The following is a 20,607-nucleotide window of genomic DNA, read 5'->3' on the forward strand; positions in this document are numbered from 1 at the left end:
AATATTTTGAAGAATGACCTAATTCTGATTCCTTTTTCTTTACCTTAATATTGCAATTGTGGTTTTACACCTTTTTTTGTGGTTTTATATATCTTTTTCCTCCTCCCATGTATAATTTTAGATATCACAAACAGAGACAATAAATTAATCTGTAACTAAATAGAATCAAATTAAAACGATAAAGCAAACAAATTTCTGGATTTCTCACTTTAGCTTTTCGTGTTTCATGAAACAATATGTAAATTTGTGGCCTGCCGTCCTCAAGCACTGAACTTATTGTGACTGAAATAAATAAATAAATAAATAAATACATAAATACACACATAAATGTTGCATGCTACTACATTACAATTTGAATTCAATTCATCGTTCAGCCCTACAAAGCACCCACAAATAAATATATATCACACATAACATCTGGCATTCCTCCCATATCTCTGCACTTTCACGTCTCTGAATACTGAAAAATATTTTTGCTGCTGATTAAATGTGACATGCATACAGAGTCAACCTGTTCAAGCACACCTTGGTACACTGGTCACCTATGTATACTTATCATTGCACAGGCTCTGTTCTCAACAAGTGTGGCCTTGTAGCAGGTCCATAATGAGCCTCTGTTCCTAGGGACACGTTATGTGGTGGCGAGGAACAAGGCGGTGTGCTGTGGAGCAACAGGACACCCAACTGACCCCCCCACACGCACACTACCGCACACTTCCCCCCTGCTCCGGTATGAAGAAGCATGGGGAGGTGCCCCAGCCTGCGGTCATAGTTAACCATGGCCATGCAGCGAAGGCTGGCTGCTGCAGTGCCGCCACTCCTCATGAGACACAAGGGTGAGAGGGACTTTGAAGTTAAAAGTGTGGCTGGGAGACAATATGAGCTTGATCATGTGCTGTACTATGATAGAAGGAAAAAAGGTGTCTGGAGAAGACCAGACCATACAATGATTTTGGTGGATGACCATCAGGTCTTTGCACCGAGCTACAAGTCCAAGGTTCTAAGCTTTGAGCCAGTGCTTTCCAAAATGTGGTACCACAATAAATTTGCCAAACATTTTACATTCAACTTTGAAGTGCAATACATGTTTGCCATTAACCGATGGCCATATTGCGGACAAAGGATGAGAAAGTTCAAAAAAGGACTGAGGACGGACAGAATCTGAAACGAAATCCATTTCTCCTAAGGAGAACATCTCCTCGGCGTTACAGGGATGGACAAAATCTCCCTTTCGTCAGTCCTCACTACGTCTTGTTTTGAGCTCTCTCGTCCTTCATACTTCTTCTGCAGTGATACTTGGTATACAATGTCTTAGAAAGTTAGAACAAACAATTTGGTGGCACAAACAAAACCTTCCATGTCAATGTCAGTTATTACACAGATTTTTTTTTCTTTTTTCCTCAGACAACATTTTGGACTTTACTTATTTCATTTGTGGACTTTGATTGCTCGAAGTTTACATTATGTTTGACTTTTAAAGTCTCAAAAACGCCAACCAGACTTTGTTTACTGGTGCAATGGTCACAAAGGATTTGAAACAATTGATTTTATTTCATGTAGGTTGTTCTGCTATGCAATGAAATGGAACAAATTATTCAAAATGTACAATTGACTCAATACTAATCATTGACTAAGTTTAAGACAAACATTGTATCGTTGCTACACTTAATGCCTTGTCCTTTTCACTCAAGGTAAAACAAGTGGTCAGTACATTAGTATGTGCAGATGTAGGTGTATGAAGTATACATACAGTATTTGATCTAAAGACCTGGAGATGAATGGCAGCTTCTTCATTAGCAAGCAAGGCCTCGGGAGGCTGCCCTCTCATGACAATTAAGCCTGCACGCTGCGCATCGCTTTTACTCGAATATCAGATCTTTATCAAACACACATCTCATAAAACCCCTGTGTCATTTACATTTAAACAGATGCTCTGCAGCAGCTTGCATATGTGAACAGAACGCCTTCTTTACATTTCAGCGTCCTCCGCAGGGCATTTCTACTCATACAAAAGGGGCCTTCAGACTTCAGAGGGAGCTGAAAAAGAGTGTGTGAGCATGCACCAGAGCAAAATCTCTAACATGAACACTTTAGGCCTGTTTTTGTTGTCTCTACAAATATCCCTCTCACATTATAAATCAGCCTCAGTGGTGGTTTATGTTTTAGATCTGCCCGAAGGAGTTTTAGAATGATTCTGGGTGTTCGTCAGGTTGCAAATAAATGTGAGGGGAAAAACTAAATGTACGTTACAACAACAGATTCAACTGCCCTGTACCCAATTTTCACCAAATAATCCATCCATTTGAGATACGCTTATTCAACGCAATGAAGCGTTTCTAAAATCAGAGTAGTCATTAGTTATTCTGTTTAAAATACAGCAAAAAGTAGAAGTATAATTTTGAGACAAAAAAAATCAAGATATACACTGTAAACTGCATATCTCTGGTCATTGATCTCCAAATGTTGCTGAGAAAGAACAATATTTAACAACTCAGAACTCAATTCAATTTCTAAATGAATGCTTTTACTATGTAAGAAGGGCATTATAGCAATATATTATATTACACACATTACACAATTGAATTAATAGTAGTTGCACAGTTATATATAAATTAAAAACTAGTGTTGAGTTTAATTTTCACATTTTTTAAAACACAACAGAGAAGCTGCTGTAGATATGTGCAGAAAATACACCGTTGGGCATTTTTATGCATGGCTCGACGGGAAGGACGTATAGCTCTTTGCTACCATCTTCAGGACTTCAAGTAACCTTGCATTGTTTGAGTTACTTATTATTTTTTATGTATTATAATTAATACAATACCAAATATATTATTACTCACAGTGAATGGTTATGTTTTTTTTTTAATTTGGGCTTGGACCTTTGGTTTGTATAACATAACTAAGTAAATATTTTATAATTTTAGATGGTGTAGTAATGGGACACTTAAGAAATACATAATATTATAATAATGGACATAAATGTACACATTTCTATGCGGAAAGACAACAAATAATATTTTTATGGCACTTAAAAATAAAGCTTACAGCAAGATGAGGCCAAAATGAGGCTCTGGAATCTCATCCTGTAGAAATTATGAATATTTATGTTCCCAACATAACATACTTTTGATAGGCATACAATTCTGCTGTGTATTGCTTCAAGGTGATCTTCACAACAAACACCAAATCAACACAACAGATGTTGAAAATGGGAAACAATGGGACTGCAACTGCTTAGTAGTCACGTTGGTAAATAGCGCCCTCGGGTGGTTGATAGCTTATTAAAATGGCAATACGGAGCAATACCAAAAAGTCACAAAAAGTAGTTATGTAAGTTAATTATGTATCATCTGATACTATACATAACTGACAGTCAAACAAAGACGCACTATTAGGATAAAACACAATTTTCAGACCACTTAATTGAAATTTGTTAATTTCTTACAGGACATTTGATGATCTGTAAGGCAGAACAGGTTATCATGAAATTGTGCACTTTGTGTACGCAGAAGTAAAGCCAAAAATGACAGGCTATTTGATCAATAAGCACTATTGCGAGCAACAACACAGAAGTACTATAAATTCTTGAATAATTTCATGCGGTTACAAATGTGGGCCACATGGTGGCAGTAGAAGCAGAGCAGAATCATAATTTGCTTTACTGACAGATTTCTTTTAAATGTTTGAGCCACTGTATCATGTATGAGATTGATGCTTGCTGTTGAAGAATTTTTTTTATATACATGTCCTTTGGCCTTTTTGTGTCATCAGACTTTTGATTGGAAACTCAAAGTAGTTAGTGGCATGTTGCAAACTGTCAAATCATACAAACATATCTATTCATCCATTTTTATTGCACTTGTACTCAGTAGGATGAAATGGCGCCTATTAAAAATTCATACTGGATGAAACAATTGAAGGATTAAGATGATAAATTCCCACTTGATGAAACAGATGGGGATTAGTCGAAAGTGACAGTCACTCATCCCCAGACAGTCCAGAGAGCCAACTTCTGGAACAGCAGTGATGACCCTTGAACTGTTGCAAACAATATCTCTCATCGCCTTAATTAGTTGTTTGGTGTTTCACATGGGTGCTCACATCCAGGGTACGACCTCTTCTTTCTTCAGTTATTTAATATAGACCATCAGACGATGGTCACAGGAAAGTTGAGGCATATTCAAAAATAAAATCTGCCACCACCGGCATGTTAAGACGATTTGTACTTATCACCTTTCTTGCTAAAATATTGTTTGGACAATGTCATTAAAAATAAGGTTGAGGACTTGAAATGTGAGTAGTACAAACGAATAGGCTTCATAATTTATGTATAATAAATATGATATTGTTTGCTATTGTAGTACAGATTAGTTCATTGCTTGGGTTGGTTAAAAGACGCATAGGAAGAGGACCTTCAAGAAAATAATCACATATCAAATCTCTATCCCTTGAGTCCATATAACACCATTGACAAAAATATTCCACTTGCAATGCAATATCGATTCAGCAAACCTTCTGAATCATGAATCGAATCGAATGTCCGAGTTTATACGCAAGGTCCTTCAACCGTAGGGTGTTTACTGGAAAACCAGAAGATGGTACGGCCATTTGAATCTGTGTAAAAGTTGCAAAACAGCAATTTTGGAGTCATTGACATTGACATTATGATCAAGTTCTTACCCATCTTTGGAATGTAATCAAGAGGGTCAGACCATTCAAATGCTTCCCAGTTAACTGCATTTTGCTCGATTAGAACAGATGAGCCATAGGCAGTACAAGACTATTTGGTGCCTCACAGCAGTTTATGAAGCACTGTCATGAAATGGTGCCATGTTGTATTGATCCATTGTTTTGACAATGTTCTGTCCCCGAAGAGGGAAATAAGTGGCATAACAAGCATGGCAATTAAGCAAGACTCTGAGCCACAGAAGACAAGGTCTGGTGCACAGATACTCCAGAGATATAATACTCAATGCGGCATTTAGGACCAAAATAGAGTGCTTTTTTTTTTTTTTTTTTGCAGACCCCTAATCGGTTGCAGCGTTATGTTGCTAAGACCTTCAGCTTTTTACTTTTCAATTTTTCTCAATTAAGGTGTGCCAAGGTTGTGACAAAAACTACATAGCTTTGCTAAATGAAATAGTGCACTAGGGCTGCAATGAATTGTTATTTTAATAAATGATTAAACTACCAATTATATTGTTGATTAATCAATGAATCAAATTTTTTAAAGGTTTTTTACATCCCTTCATTAAAAACCAAGACGTTATTTCAAATTGACGGTGCAGACAACCACTGCTCAAGAGACAAACTACCAAAAACCCAACTAACAAACACAAGCAAACAAACAAACGCCAAACTACAACACGGAAGACACTTGCACCCCACATGGTAACCCTAGTTCTAAAATCTGCAGAAAGATTGATGATCAGAATTATCAAACTATGAAAACAAGAGCATCATACACATGCAATAATGAAAAGAAAATAAATGTTGTGTGTGTGCGTGTGTGTCATCTCAAGCTTACCGCTTTACTGTGTCCGTCGTTTTCATAGATTGAAGGAACTGAACCTTCAGTAAAACGAAGTCTTTCGGCGAATCCTTCTCTATACCGACACGAGATTTCTGAAACAATCGTCCTTGAAATGCTTTGCACAGACAATCAGGACTTTGCCCAAAAGTGTAGGAACTTCGTCCTGCAAAAATAGATTTAACCAGTCAATATTTTGAGGTTCTGATCCTGGGGGACGTTGTAATTAGTTGTGTAGATTAATGCATCCAACAATTGAACACTTTGATTTCTCCACTTCTGCAGCCTTGAATTGTTTGGACTACAAACGTTTTTCCGCGTAAAAAAGAGGGCGGAATTGCAAAACCGTTTGGCCGCACCCATTACCTTGTTTGGGAGTGGCGTCCCAAATACTGTGGCGTAATAAATAAAAATACAATAGAAAATTGATCAAACTGAACGGAGTAAAAAAAATGTCTCCCAAACAGATTATAAAAGTAGCTCTGCAACACCTGGAGGGATACATTAAATTTTTCTATAATCCTGGAAACTCCAAGTGCACAATAAAATGTATTCAAAAGCTAAAAAAAAAAGTGGATTTTCAATAATATGTCTCTCTGTCTATTTCATAGTATAGTTTTCTAGACAGTAAACCACCAAAGCTTCTTCATCATGCCAATTCATTCTCCAACAAAAGAAACTGGTAAACAACATGTCTCTTGCGATATACTGCTCCTCACCACAATAAAACAATAAGACGTGGATGCCTCGTGTAGCTAAAATACAATTTATTACAGCTTTCAGCTCTCAATCATTACAGAGATCATATGACATAGTTAGTCATAAACACAGGTTTTAGCGTAACATTTTCAGTTTGCACTATGAAATATGATGGCACTGATTTATTTGAAGGCACTGAAAAGCCACAGTATAGTTGGTTTCAGGGTAAACTTAGAAGTATGACACACGATACCGCTTACATAGGGTCAGGAGGTCACTTGAGCTACAAGATGAACAGTTCATCCGCTGTCTTTAATGCTCATTCTGATCATGTCTGCCAGTATAATTTACATATGTGGTTTTAACTATAGGCTAACAATGAACAGCAGCGATGGTCTGAGAAGAGAAAACATCAGTCCATATGTTTGATGAGGAGGCATGACAACGCAGCACTTCAATCCTAGAAAAGTAAAGACAATAAAAAATGGGTTACAATTTCATTTATTGATGTAAAACATGCTTCTATGCCCTATTTGATAGCATGGTCGTTATGGTTTTGGAGACATGAAAGAAGCACACCATTGGGTAGTCCGACCATGTTGACGCTCGTGTGCTCACTCGGGGCTGCGTCGCCTCCGTTTGCCGAAGGCTTGCGCCCCCACGCTGGTGGGCACAAAGTTGCGGTGGCCCATCCCGCCGGAACGACTCAAGAAGTCGGCCAAGCGGTGGGTGACGCAGGTGGCAGTGTTGCAAGCCCTCTTCTGTGTTGACATGTTGCTTAGAAGGCATGGCATAATATTGTTAAGATTAAAACATGACTTCAGCACCATCCACAATACTATTTTGGCTCCTCCCCATGAAATGTTAGGAATAAATAATAAATGAAATAAATTGTATGTAGTGATAAGTACATTGTGGTATGCTTATGTATTTCATATAGATAGTCTGAGCAGTATTAAAATATTAAGCCTACATTTATGAAGGTAATAATGCTAATTTTTACTCAATAATATCAGTATTCTGATTAATACCGCCACATGACCAAAACAACTAAAACCCAGAAAATGGCTGGACTTAATATTCCACAAATGCAAACTTAATGGGAACGCTGCATTTAGACTAGTGGGGTTGCTCAGAACAGATTTTTGTAATTGTTTTACTTGACTTCCCCTTAAAGTTATGACTAACCGCACGTGATACAGTTTTATTTCAGATATATATTTAATGTTTGTGGTTGTAGTTGTTTATTGATAACTTGGTTATTTAAAAAAAGGAGGTTTTTAATGTATTTTCTAGTACAAGATCTCATCACACTGAGGTGGTTTCATATCTATACCAGTAAGCAGGGTAGATTGGTGCCTTGAGGTACAAGTCACTCCAGTTTTTCAAGATTAAAGTTTCATGCAGCCAATATTATAATATGATATATTCTTTGACTTGCTAGTGCAAACAGCAGTTTGGCAAATAGTTTCATCAAAACAGAGGCTTCAAGTTGTTGAACATCGCTCCCACTTGAAGTTTACTGTCAGATTAAAAATAGAGAGAGAATTTCAAAATGTGTATTTAAAGCTAACAAACAACATTGCTTTAAGCCCGCTAATGCTTAATGCTAAACGCATAATGGAAAATACTTTTGAAATGCTATGAGTTATCATCAATAAGGGCGGTTTTAGAGCCCTATAAGTGATGGATATTTGAACACAAATGGTGGAGCAACACATATGAACAGACAATAACAATATTCCCAGTAACAATATTCTTTATCTTCTTATTAACAAGTTACAAGGCACCAGTGTATTTTAACAAAAAAATACATCTGAAAGTAACAAAATGTTTATACTGTTTACTTGTTATAATATGAAGTCATCTTTTACATTCATTAAGATCTGTAGACAAACTGAATGATCCAACCAATAATGATGCTTATTTTCTCATTATACTTTGGAGTGTAGCACTTAAGCTCTGAAGACATTCCCCTGAAGATAGCCAAGCGCACATAGAATGGGACACATAGGATGAACAAGCAAGATGACAAAACTAGAAGAGAGATGCCCAATGGGAATATTTCAATTGTATTCATATTGCTCAGCTAGATTTCTCTTCTTTCCAGGTGTCCCTGCTCCCACATCTGTGCGGGGATAGGTCTGGAGTTTGTGAATATCCTGGGACAGTTTGCCCAGCACACAAGTGCTTAAGCCGGTGCAGCGCTTTGACATGGACCTATCTGGGCTGGTAGAGACACACACATGCAGAGACAACTGACAGTGACAATGGTATGATGGAGGGACATATAAATCAAACAACAACCAGATTGTGTTCCACTTTGGAGGCGACAGACATTACACTACATGCATTATTTGGATTTATTAGTGTGACATGCAGTTGACAAACAAATGGAAATGATGATGTCATGCACTCATGCATGATCACAATCATACTCAATTCATGGAACCCAATTTTTACCCCACATAACTAAAGAATAGGGTCTAACCGATACGGATTCCGATATTAGACAGAATAAAAGACTGATACATAGACAGACAGACAGATCGACCGATTGATCGCTCTATCGATAGATATAAATTTGTTCAGATTTCATTCTACCTAATATTGGCCATCTAATTAATCTGTTGGGCCCTACTAATGAAACTTGTTACTGGCTGATTTACTGTAGTCCAAAGCATTAAGTAACTAAGACCAAGAGTGGATAAGATGATATGTTTTGCTAGACACACACATCATTAAAGACAATTTTTCTCATTGATTACCTGCTCCCATCAGCTGTTTGGCGCTCTTGCTCATCTGAAGCGAGCTGCATGAACTCTTTAATGGCTCTTAGTAACTTCTTAATATCATCATTCGATAGACTGACTCCATCAGTACTGGGGTCCTCACGACTTCTGAAATAAATTCAGAGTAAGATATTCGCTATAATAAAAGCAGTCACTGTGTACTTTTCATGCCTTACCTGGATGGAGCTGCCTGTGTGATGCACATCTGACAAAAGATCAGCACACAAGCTAAAAGAAGAGTCCCGAATTTATGGGTGATCATGATTGCCTGCGAATAAAATACATGAGGTTCAAGAAATTTGCAAGTTATCTTGTACTATGCTTTACAAAAACAGCATGCACCCAATACAAGTGACTCAATCGTCAAACTGCAGCTACTACAACATTTCATTTTCTAAAGTCATCCTTATCCACTCACCATAAGCTGGTACAGTATTGGAGGAGGATGATAGAAGTGCGGCTCAGTTGACAATGAGCTGACCGCTCCCACAGAACTGGCTTTTATGCACGTTCTCGTGGGCTCTGCCAGCACTTGATCATGGTCCACTGGCAACCAATCGTATCCTGGCAATTCTGTAAAAAAAAAAAATGCACATGGCATCCGTGCATAGGGTGATCATGAAATTGTTCAATTTATAAAATAAACCAAAGAGTGGAATGTTTTCAGGCTATTTAAGATGAAGTTTACCCAAGATTAAGAACTATGCAAGTGGGCCCATCTTTAGCAGCATATTTGTATTTGCTTTTATTTTTGCTTAGTTCAACTCGGTTGTCCGCTTCACAGGCACCAGATCTGCACCTGCAAAAATACACCTTCCATTTTTTTCTGATTTGTTTACAATTAACCATCCGTTTGTTAATACCAGACGCACAGTAATACATTTTAAAAATATTTGTACACTACCGTTCAAACGTTTGGGGTCAATTTAGTGTTTTCCATGAGAACATAATTGCACAAGTGTTTTCAAGGGTTTTCTAATCATCCATTAGCCTTTGAACACAATTAGCAAATACAATGGACCATTCGTTATTGTGCTACTTTCCCTAACCTTGCAAGATTAGCCACTCCTGTGCAGTTTTTGCTGTTACTTTGTTGCCACAGACGGGCCATTCCTGTGCAGTTTTTGTTCTTACTTTGTTACCACAGATGAGCCATTCCTATGCTCTTTATTTCGCTACTTTGTTCTGCTGCGTTGCAGTGAGGATTTGTGTTGTGGTATTTTTGACAGTGATTATTAAACCTTGGTTCCACCTTTTCCAACTCCGCCCTGAATCTTAGTCCTCCGTCACCTCGGCTTGTTAATAGAGTGTATTCCTGGTTAGTTTAATGTTATCCTCATTGAAAAATAGTGATTTTCTTTTAAAAATAAGGACATTTCTAAATGACCCCAAACTTCTGAACGGTGTAGTTCCTAACTCGAATGTTTTTTTTTTTTGTGTAAGTACAATGAGTGCATATCAAATGTACAGTACAGTGTTGCCTGAGTTAGTTTTCAGCAACTGTGTTTGTGTAAAACAATTTCTGGCTTTGGGTACTTAGAAACACAATTAATGAAAGCTTCCTCATATCATCTAATTATAGCTCCCCTTGTGTAACATTAAGATGCATCCTGCCTCCAAGTTATTTTCTGCACCAGGCCAAATTGGGACATAGTATGGTGGTTGTGAGACTCATAGCTGGCATGTGATTGAAAAGGATGTATGTTCATGTTTACTGGTTCACACTAAACTAACAATTAAAATTTATACTTTTACATGAACTGCCCATTTCCTTACATCAGACGTGTAGGTGTTCCGAAAGGGAGGTTCTGGAAAATGTGAATTTCTGGGAATGACAAGTAAAATTTCCCAGTCATCCAGATGGAAAATAATTGTGTAAAATGCTGTACGTACGTGTCTCTCAGTGGAACATTGCACAGTGGAGTCAAACAGGAACTGTGCCTTGCTAATTGTGATCAATGGTTTAACTTTGTTATATTCAGGAGAATTTCATTAGAGAAAAATGAAATTTCCACAGTGAATGAGACGAGGTTTGTACCACAGTGCGACTGTCTGACAATTGATCAAGTTCACTGCATTAGTTTGAGGTCATGGAAAAATTTTGAAATGCGTTTTCTGGATACAGCTTAATTCTAAATAAACCATAACATTCTATGTAAATTAAAATCCCGATATTCTTTATGATTATTATATGATTGTTGTTGTTGGTTTTATTCCAATAAAATGATAAATTGATTGAAATAATATTTTGCAGGAGAGGTAAAGATAAACAACTGAGATAATGTGGTTGCAAAGGTTTGCAAACCCTCTTAAATTAGGCATGTGAGTGTATTTAGAATGATCAATCACATTCAAACTCACAATAAATGCGACTCCGTGCACCTGCCACCATCTAAAGTGCCATTGATTAACCCTAAAAAAAAGTTCAGATGTGCAAGTGGACTTCTTCAGAATTTCTTTTTTTTTTTAGCAGAGGCCTGAAGTCCTCAATCCAAGACTGACAAGATCATGCTTACACTTGGTACAAGTTTATTTGATTAGACTGGACAGATGTGTTTGCTATTTTCCAGTCAGGGGATCTGGCAGGAAGCAACCACATCATTTGCAAGAAAGTTCTCATTAGGTAGCCTTAACCAAGCTGAGTCATTGGCACAGGTCTGCAGGAGGCCATGTGAGGCCAGCCAAATCCAGCTGCATCAGCGGGAAGAAACAGCTAGATAAACAGCTTTGGGAATAATGAGCAGTGAGTAATCAGGGATAAGCCAAATAAAAGGCGTGCTTCACAAAAGTGCACATTAGACGAGAAAAAAAGCAGAGAAGAAAAAACCCATCAGCCTTTACAGAATTTCCATCAGGATCAATAAACTACCAATATCCTTACAATATGTATTTAATCTGTAGTGCAAAATGTGGAGACATTTGAGGGTTTTAGTTGACAAACTCGAAGAGTTTGGAATGTCGTGCATACCTCCACCTTTGACCTAAGAATGTAGTAGTGGCTGACCTGAACTGCTTGCCTGCATTTAGACGATCAGCAGTCACTTACTTAGTGGGGCAAAGTTGATTTGCTGAACCAGCAATACTACTGGAGAAAATTTAAACAATCCTCAGTTATTGCAATGTGTCTATTTAAAAAAAGGAATCCTTTATGTGTGTGATTTTTTTATTTAAAATTCAACAAAATATTTGTGGATTGCAGTAAAAAAAAAAAAAAAAAAAAAAAAAGGCATCATCGCAAGTAAAAGCTATTTCCAATATTTTGGACAATTCTGATCTTAAAATTTTACATATATATATATATATATATATATATATATATATATATATATATATATATATATATATATATATATATATATATATATTTGGACCTTACATGACTGTGGAAAAGTTCATTTTTGCGTGCATCATCGCAAGATAAATAGTTTTCATTACCCCGATTCCTGTCATCCAATCCATCCATCCATCCATCCATCCATCCATCCATCCATCCATCCATCCATCCATCCATCCATCCATCCATCCATCCATCCATCCTCTTCGAGAGAGCCAAGAATATTTCGGGAAAAGCCTCGATCACCTAAACTTCATTTGGGTTTGATCATTGGAGTGTTAACAGTTTAAACAGTGGTATGTAACCCTAACCCTAACCCTATTTAACATGAGACGTCAGTGAGATTGGAAATCAAAAACACAATCATAACCCTGGTTTGTAACTGAGTAAATGTAATGAATGTAAGTACCAATGTCAAATAAGAACAAAAAAGGAAGAACCTACTAGAACAACTGAGCATTTGTGGTTAATCATAGCCGCTTTACACTAGATTGCTGGTAATGGGAACCTTAAACGTCAAATTTTTGTAGATTTCATTTTTTCCCCCACAAATCTATGGGTATGTCCATAAATAATCTCAGACCGTCTTCACCCCGACTGTTCGACTGTGCGTTTTTCAAATGAGTCATTCAGTTATCTTGCGGTTATCATAACCCCGGTTTGTAACTGAGTAACTGTAATGAAGTAACAATGTAAAAAAAACTGCGGTCGGTTATCTGTCAGTCAGTCAGTCAGTCAGTCAGTCAGTCAGTCAGTCAGTCAGTCAGTCAGTCAGTCAGTCAGTCAGTCTGTCTGTCTGTCTGTCTGTCTGTCTGTCTCTCTCTCTCTCTCTCTCTCTCTCTCTCTCTCTATCTATCTATCTATCTATCTATCTATCTATCTATCTATCTATCTATCTATCTATCTATCTATCTATCTATCTATCTATCTATCTATCTATCTATCTATCTTCATAACTTGGCATAGCACCGTGAGTCCATTCAACCCAAGAAAAAAAGTTTAAAAAAAAGATGGTTATCATTCAGCAGGAGCAGGAACGGAGCAAAGTTCGGCGACCACGGGTGATTTTCTGGCCAATCTTCGCCTAGAAGGCGGGGGATAGAAAGTGTGCAAGATGATACATTTGTTCTCTAGAGCCTCGGCGAGCAGTCCAAGTCCGAGGGGGTCGGCGAGCGGCGCACGGAGCAGGAGTACAGCACATATTCGGCCGGGCAAATATGGTCTCAGTTACCTCGCCGTCTCTGGCGTACATGTCCCGCGCGCAAGTTCTGCTGGTGGCGTGCGGCGTCAGCTTAGCCTTCCTCGCCGTGCTGCTCCTCCGTCAGCTCATCAAGCAGAGGAGACCCCCGGGATTCCCCCCCGGGCCTTCCCCCATCCCTGTCATAGGGAACATTATGTCTTTGGTCACCGAGCCGCACGTTTTCCTCAAGAAGCAGAGTGAAGTTCACGGACAGGTACGGTCATTGTCTCGCTGCACAGCAATGCACGCGGCGTTACGAAACCATGCAACCAAGAATCTTTGCACGCCTCTTGCAAATTGCAGCAAAAAAGTGCAACTTTTACCTTCCATTCACTGTTTTTAGAAAGGGGATTTGAACTAATTCCAGTTCATGCAGGCGTTTTCTGGACCTTTCAATACAGAACAGTTGTGCTTTGGCTTATGACTTTTAATCGTACTGTGAGCTTGCTCCCTTAAATCAATGCTTCCTGACTGAAATTGAATTGCCTCCACAAAACATGTTACATGTTTTTAATATGATGATACAGTGCTCAAGTGGGTAGTACATCTGGCTCTCTGTGCTGAGATCAGGGTTTGAATCTGCATGCTTCCATGTTCTTGTTTGGTGTTCCTTTGGGTCCTCGTGCTACCTCTCGCAAAATTGTTTGTGTGATTGATTGTTTGTTTGTTCCTATGGATTAGTTGGTGACCAATCCTGGGTGTCTTACTCAAACTCCGGATGGATAATGATCGGCTCAACTGCAACTCGTTAGGATAAGCAATGTACAAAATTGATATTTTAGACACTGTATTTTAAAATGTTTAAAAACTTAATGAAAATGAATGTAAAGAAATAAAAAGGTTTTTATAAAGTGTAAGAAATCCACAAATATACACAGTACAGTCAAACCTCGGTTTTCGACCACAATCCGTTCCTGAAGGCGGTTCGAGAAGTGAATCGTTCGAATCCGAATCTATTTTTCCCATTAGAAATAATGGAAAAAAATGTAATCCGTTCCAAGACAAAAAAAACCAAAACCGCATTTTTTAAAGCATTTTTTAATTTGCGCATTTTTTGTCCGATCGCACAACTGCAGCGCACCGCCGAACGCGCAACCGTAGCGCGCAACCGTAGCGCGCCGCCGACCGCGCAACTGCACCGCGCTGGTCGCATTATTGTGACAGAGCCGTCGCTGAAATTTAGAAAATATTTTTAAAGTCCTGATGTACTTTCCAAAATGTAAGTGGACCTCAGTGCGCACGGAGCTTAATTTGGTCCAATCGCGCAACCGCAGCGCGCCGGGCTCTCACTGTCGCATTGCTTCAAGAGCGTCTTTGTGTTTTAGGATGGCTTTACGGCTCCCGCTTGCTTTCTTTGGAGGCATGATTAGGGGTTAATACAATCACTTAAACTAATACTAAATCTAACAATATGTAATACTGATACGCAGACTAAAACTAAGACTACAATGAATGGTAAATCTAATACTGACACTAAAAAAAAAAAGAAGAAAAACGTTAGACACTGCTGCTAATCCCAAAACACTTAATCTAATACTGATACTAAATCGAATACTTTTTATAATAAATCGTCCGGCCTGGAATGTCCTTCCCAGTGCACTATGACCTACTTTTCAAAACCCTCGACCCACTTCGCAAAGGCTCACTTGGTCACGTGTGTCTCAGATTTTCAGTCTGGACCTCGGAGGCATCTTGACTGTGGTGCTGAATGGCTACGACTGTATCAGGGAATGCCTTTACCATCAGAGTGAGGTGTTTGCTGACCGGCCATCCTTGCCTCTCTTCAAGAAAATGACCAAAATGGGTGGTAAGAAAAGAGTGATGTTATTTATAGTTCACCAACTTACAACAGGAAGAGAATTCTGCTTCGAGAAGGATTTAATGTGCACTCTTCTAATTACACTCCCAACAATGTGTTCCAATGTATTAATTGGATTAGAACATTGGTGTGTTGAATTCTCAGTTAATCTGTTTTACAGTCATTTTACAGTCAATTGTATTGCTCTATTAGTAAAAAAAAATTAACCACATTACTGGATGTCCTGTACAAATGTTTACTTGAGGGACAATAGCAAAATAACTGAATGATGGCTAAAAATGAAACATTCAACCAATGAATGGTTGTTTTTCCAAAGGTCTTCTCAATTGCAAATATGGCAAAAGCTGGATCGAACACCGCAAACTGGCGTGCAATTCGTTCAGGTACTTCGGAAGTAATCAGAGGCTCTTTGAGAGGAAGATCTCGGAGGAGTGCATGTTCTTCGTGGACGCCATCGACGAGCACAAAGGCAAAGCCTTCAATCCCAAACACCTGGTGACCAACGCCGTGTCCAACATCACCAACCTGATCATCTTCGGCCAGCGCTTCACCTACGATGACAGCAACTTTCAGCACATGATCGAAATCTTTAGCGAGAACGTGGAACTGGCGGTGAGCAGCTGGGCCTTCCTCTACAACGCCTTCCCTTGGATCGAGTATGTGCCCTTCGGGAAGCACCAGAAGCTCTTCCGCAATGCCGCCGAGGTCTACGACTTCCTACAACAGGTCATCGAGAGCTTTTCCCAAGGCCGGGTGCCACATATACCTCGGCACTACGTCGACGCCTATTTGGATGAGTTGGAGCAGAATGTGGGCAACCCTAGTTCGTCGTTCTCCTATGAGAACCTCATCTATTCAGTGGGGGAGCTAATCATCGCGGGCACCGAGACCACCACCAATACCCTGCGCTGGGCCATGCTCTACATGGCCCTATACCCCAACATACAAGGTCAGCTGATAAACCCGCAAGTATTTGACAGAGGTTTATAAATGCCTTAAGATTCCACAAGATGGCGGCAAATAATTATACTTGTCTAAATGAAGCTTCTAAACTCACCTCAACATAGTGATCAATATCAGATTTCGTTTGACAACGGTTCAAACGAAAAAGCAGTTTCATGACATCACCTTTCTTGGAGAGTTTCACACATACTTTGAAGCGCAACATTGAAAGCAATGTGATAGGCAGGCTGCCAGCAGGCGTAGAGGCTCTTTTTTGTCTAACAGTGCTTTTCTACGTGAACTCCTCAATTACACAATTTTTCTTTCTCTTTCTTTCGAAAACATATAAAAAAAAAATTCTTTGCGGGAAACAGAATTAAGGTGTTAACGGCATCATACCGTATATGTATAAATTCACTTACAAGCTTGATCACGGAACCAATTGAATTTGCAAGCCAAAGTGTAACTGTAATTAAAAAAAAACATGTTGAGACAAATGCAAATCCAGCCTATTTTTCAAGACAGTGATTTTTTTTGTAACAAAAAAACACAATCTCGCAATGCTTTTAATGTGATGCCTTTGTCGCTTGATTTTCAGCAAACATAATGTGTACCGCGTATGTGTGTTGTGCCATACAGAGAGAGTGCACAGGGAGATTGACAGCGTGTTGCCAAACGGGCGAGCGCCCTCTTTAGAGGACAAACAGAAGATGCCCTTTGTGGAAGCTGTCCTGCATGAGATCCTGCGTTTCTGCAACATCGTCCCCCTGGGCATTTTTCGCGCCACGTCACAGGAGGCCCACGTCAATGGCTACACCATTCCCAAAGGCACCATGGTGATCACCAACCTGTATTCTGTGCACTTTGATGAGAAGTACTGGACGGATCCGGGTGTGTTCTCACCACAGAGGTTCCTGGACAGCAATGGTAACTTCGTGAGACGTGAAGCCTTCCTGCCATTCTCGCTGGGTGAGTCATCTAATTGGATCTGATTGTCACAAATTGAATTTCTAATAACGGGTCTTGTTAGTGCTGAGCCTTTTCATCTCGACTTATATGCAACACAAAAATATTCAAACTAAATCAACACAATCAACACAAAAAGCATTAAAAAGTTTGTCTTTAGGCCACTGCACACTGATCGACACAAAATGGACAATCATAAAAAGTACAGTAGGCGCCCGCACCTGGCAATTGATCCTTGCGTACATACTGAGACACCACAAAAGAAAAAAACGTGACCCCGGTGTCCTTATCAGAAAGCAACGTCGAGGCACCACCTATACTATATTGTACTGTATTTATTTTTGATTACACATATCCCAATTGTCAAGCTCTGTGAGAGGAATAAAGGAGACAATCAAAATTTCAAATTGCAGGAAAACTAGGCTGCGGTGCTCAGTTTTTTTTTTTGAGAGAGAGATGCTACAATGTGGCGTTTTAAGGACTATTGTACTTCAGTCTAAATTAGGGGTGTCAGACTTACTTTTGTCGCGGGCCGCATCATAGTCATAGTTTCCTTCGAAGGGCCATTGAAATTATCAACCCAAATAAATGTGTGACTGTCTCATATATCTCATGTAGGCTTCATAACAAACTAGTGAATAACTAGTTTTTAAAACAAAGACTAAGAAAAACTGTTCAAATATGTATTTAAAATAAATAAATAAAAAATATATGTATTTTATATGAATAGTAATAATAATTGCTGGCAATACAGATATTTTTTAAGCGTGAAAACAATTTATTTTAGTTTTGACATATGTATTTGATGCACAATTTGTCTTTGCGGGCCACATAAAATGACGCGGAGGGCCGTATCTGGCCCCCGGGCCTTGAGTTTGAGAGCTGTGGTCTAAATGAAGCTTCTCAACTCACTTTTTGTATTAATGGCACAAAGATGCCAACAGATGGTGAAAAAAATGTAACATATATAGGTTTATAGGCGAATTCACAAATACTGAACTGTGAATATGCGGGTTCAGTGTAGCTATGGCCATTCACACAAGAGGTTGAATGCTATACACACATGCTATATATAAATATGTATTGCATTGTATTGTACCAACCACAACATTTTGGCTATGTGTGCTATCTTAATGGTAAAGCCCACAGACTGGCTAATTACATATAAGGGTGGTGTTATAAAATGGATATTTGAGCACAAACAGCAGCCAATTTTAGCAAAGAATATTACAATACTCAGGCATATATTCTTTATCCTCTGCAAAAAAATACAAATATCACAGTCACTGAGCCAATCACGGTATTTGTGAATGTCTTCTTGGTTTCTTACTAAGACTTCCATTCACTTCTGCACAAACTAAAAGCTTTTTATTGTGTCGTTTAAAGTGTAAATTATGCAATCTGATACACTGTTTTATCCTTGTAGGGAGGCGTCAATGTCTTGGTGAGCAACTGGCCAGGATGGAAATGTTTCTCTTTTTTACCACTTTGCTCCAGAGATTCCACCTTCAGTTCCCGCCAGGAAGTATTCCCACAGTCGCGCCCAAACTGGGCATGACCTTGCAACCCAAGCCTTACTCCATCTGCGCCATCCGCAGGCAGCACAAAGACACTCCTTATCACAATTAGGCATCAACCACTCAAGTTCCTGTTCAACTAGATTGGATTTTCATACAGCGAACGACTCCGCAAAATATAGATGCTTAAGAAAGCCACCCAGAATTGTAGTGGTGCATCTTTTGGGAACTCCCACTTGTGGACGCGTGATCATCTATGTAATTGGGCAATATGCGTATTTGCACAATAGGCACAAAGCTGTGCAATGCAGACTTTCGAGACAGACGTTCATTATCGATCGAGTTCTGTGTAGCGAAGGACACGAAATGTTTCTGAACCTCAGCAGGCGGGGAATGTGTTAGGTATACGTCAATGATTGATACTAAGTACACTGGTGCTGGTTCACAGTCAGGTCAGACAAATGACTCGTGTCATTTGGAGCTGCGGGCACAACCGAGACTTTCCAAGAACATTTGCACGCTTAGGCTGGACATGGGCTGGCTTTACGTCATCTGAACTGAGTTTGACACCGCTTCCTGGGAGAGTGCTTTTGGGAAAAGCTTTCTCCTGGAAGGCCGATGCAAAAGCTGGTGGATTTCTAGAAATCACTTTTTTCCCCCTTATGGTGCTTATTAGTACTTACAAAGTACTTCATTTACATGTCTTTTTTGAATACTGGTGTTTTTATGTGTTCATCAAGTACTTGCTTAACAACAAAATGCATACTTTTTTTTACAAAATATATTTTACAAGTGTGTTATATTACGTTTGTAATACTTGAATCAATGATTACGGTGAGCTGCAACATGGTTAAGAAAAATTGCTATGTTGACTTAAGACTTGAATTATTTGTTTAGGTTTATTTGAATACAAAAAAAAAAAACATTAAAAGTGCACATTGTTGCCAAGTGTCAGTGTAAATGTCATGAGTGACTGAATGGACGATCTCTTATGAAAGTTTTTTTTTTTTCAAATTACTTAAACTTCTGTGATTCAAGTAAATTAGTCTTCCGAATAATTACTTGAGTTGGTACTCCATGATAAAAACCTCATCAAGTATTGAGTGACTGGGAAGTAATATATGATTTATTATTTTTGTTTTAATTAGAGAATGGACATCAGCTAGTCAAAACATACAATAGGAAGGTGCAAATTCAGATATTGCCCAACGTTAGCACTTCAAATAAACCAAAATATCATTAAATCTTTATATAAAAAAAGGGAATAAAAAGAAAATTTAGCTACAAGAAACTTCTTAAATTAACATTCTTTGGTCACACTCATTAAATGGCACAGGCTCACCAGTCAAAGCCTATACATAGAAAATCGCAACTTGCTTTCTGCTAGTAATTAATTATTTCTAAAACAATTAATCTCAATTATTTTGTTGAGTAATCATTGAATCTGATTAAAAAATGACATACCATTTGTCACACAGGAGTAGTCTCCTGGACCCTAGTAGTTGAAACAACACTTACACAAGTAGTTTTGCCGCACTAGTAACATGAAGTTGTACTTCTACTCTACCAAAGTTGTCCTACAAGCGTGCAGAAAGTATTTTCTTTTCTACTGGTGGAATGAATTGTTTTACTAGTAAGGAAAAAGTACCAACACTGTACTTGTATGTTAAGATGGATGTGAAGGACTTAAAAATGCTCTAATGGCTTTTTTGGAAAGCTATTCTTAAGATTATGTAATGGTCTGCTCTTTTTCTTCACTTGTAGG

At 38.6% G+C, this 20,607-nt stretch overlaps 2 protein-coding genes across 3 annotated transcripts; one reads left to right on the plus strand and one right to left on the minus strand.

Moving 5' to 3' along the window:
- Nucleotides 1–6,276: 6,276 nt before the first annotated feature.
- On the minus strand, nt 6,277–9,602 carry calca (calcitonin/calcitonin-related polypeptide, alpha). 2 transcript variants are annotated; one of them, XM_049718756.2, is made up of 5 exons: nt 9,443–9,594; nt 9,201–9,292; nt 9,001–9,132; nt 6,812–7,009; nt 6,277–6,692 (listed from the first exon to the last, which is right to left on the minus strand). In XM_049718756.2, the coding sequence occupies exons 1-4, from the start codon at nt 9,443–9,445 to the stop codon at nt 6,847–6,849; spliced, it is 390 nt and encodes a 129-aa protein (XP_049574713.1). In that variant the 5' UTR covers nt 9,446–9,594; the 3' UTR covers nt 6,277–6,692; nt 6,812–6,846. The 2 variants fall into 2 exon arrangements, with proteins under 2 accessions (XP_049574713.1, XP_049574714.1); XM_049718757.2 differs by lacking the exons at nt 6,277–6,692; nt 6,812–7,009 and adding an exon at nt 7,275–8,461 and having other exon boundaries at nt 9,443–9,602.
- Nucleotides 9,603–13,443: 3,841 nt separating this feature from the next.
- Nucleotides 13,444–19,796, plus strand: cyp2r1 (cytochrome P450, family 2, subfamily R, polypeptide 1). The gene is made up of 5 exons (XM_049718746.2): nt 13,444–13,812; nt 15,264–15,405; nt 15,734–16,366; nt 16,999–17,328; nt 18,752–19,796. Exons 1-5 carry the CDS (start codon nt 13,576–13,578, stop codon nt 18,952–18,954), a joined length of 1,545 nt encoding a protein of 514 aa, XP_049574703.1. The 5' UTR covers nt 13,444–13,575; the 3' UTR covers nt 18,955–19,796.
- Nucleotides 19,797–20,607: the final 811 nt, after the last annotated feature.

Source organism: Syngnathus scovelli, chromosome 4 (genome assembly GCF_024217435.2).
Source record: "Syngnathus scovelli strain Florida chromosome 4, RoL_Ssco_1.2, whole genome shotgun sequence".
Classification (NCBI taxonomy): Eukaryota; Metazoa; Chordata; class Actinopteri; order Syngnathiformes; family Syngnathidae; genus Syngnathus; species Syngnathus scovelli.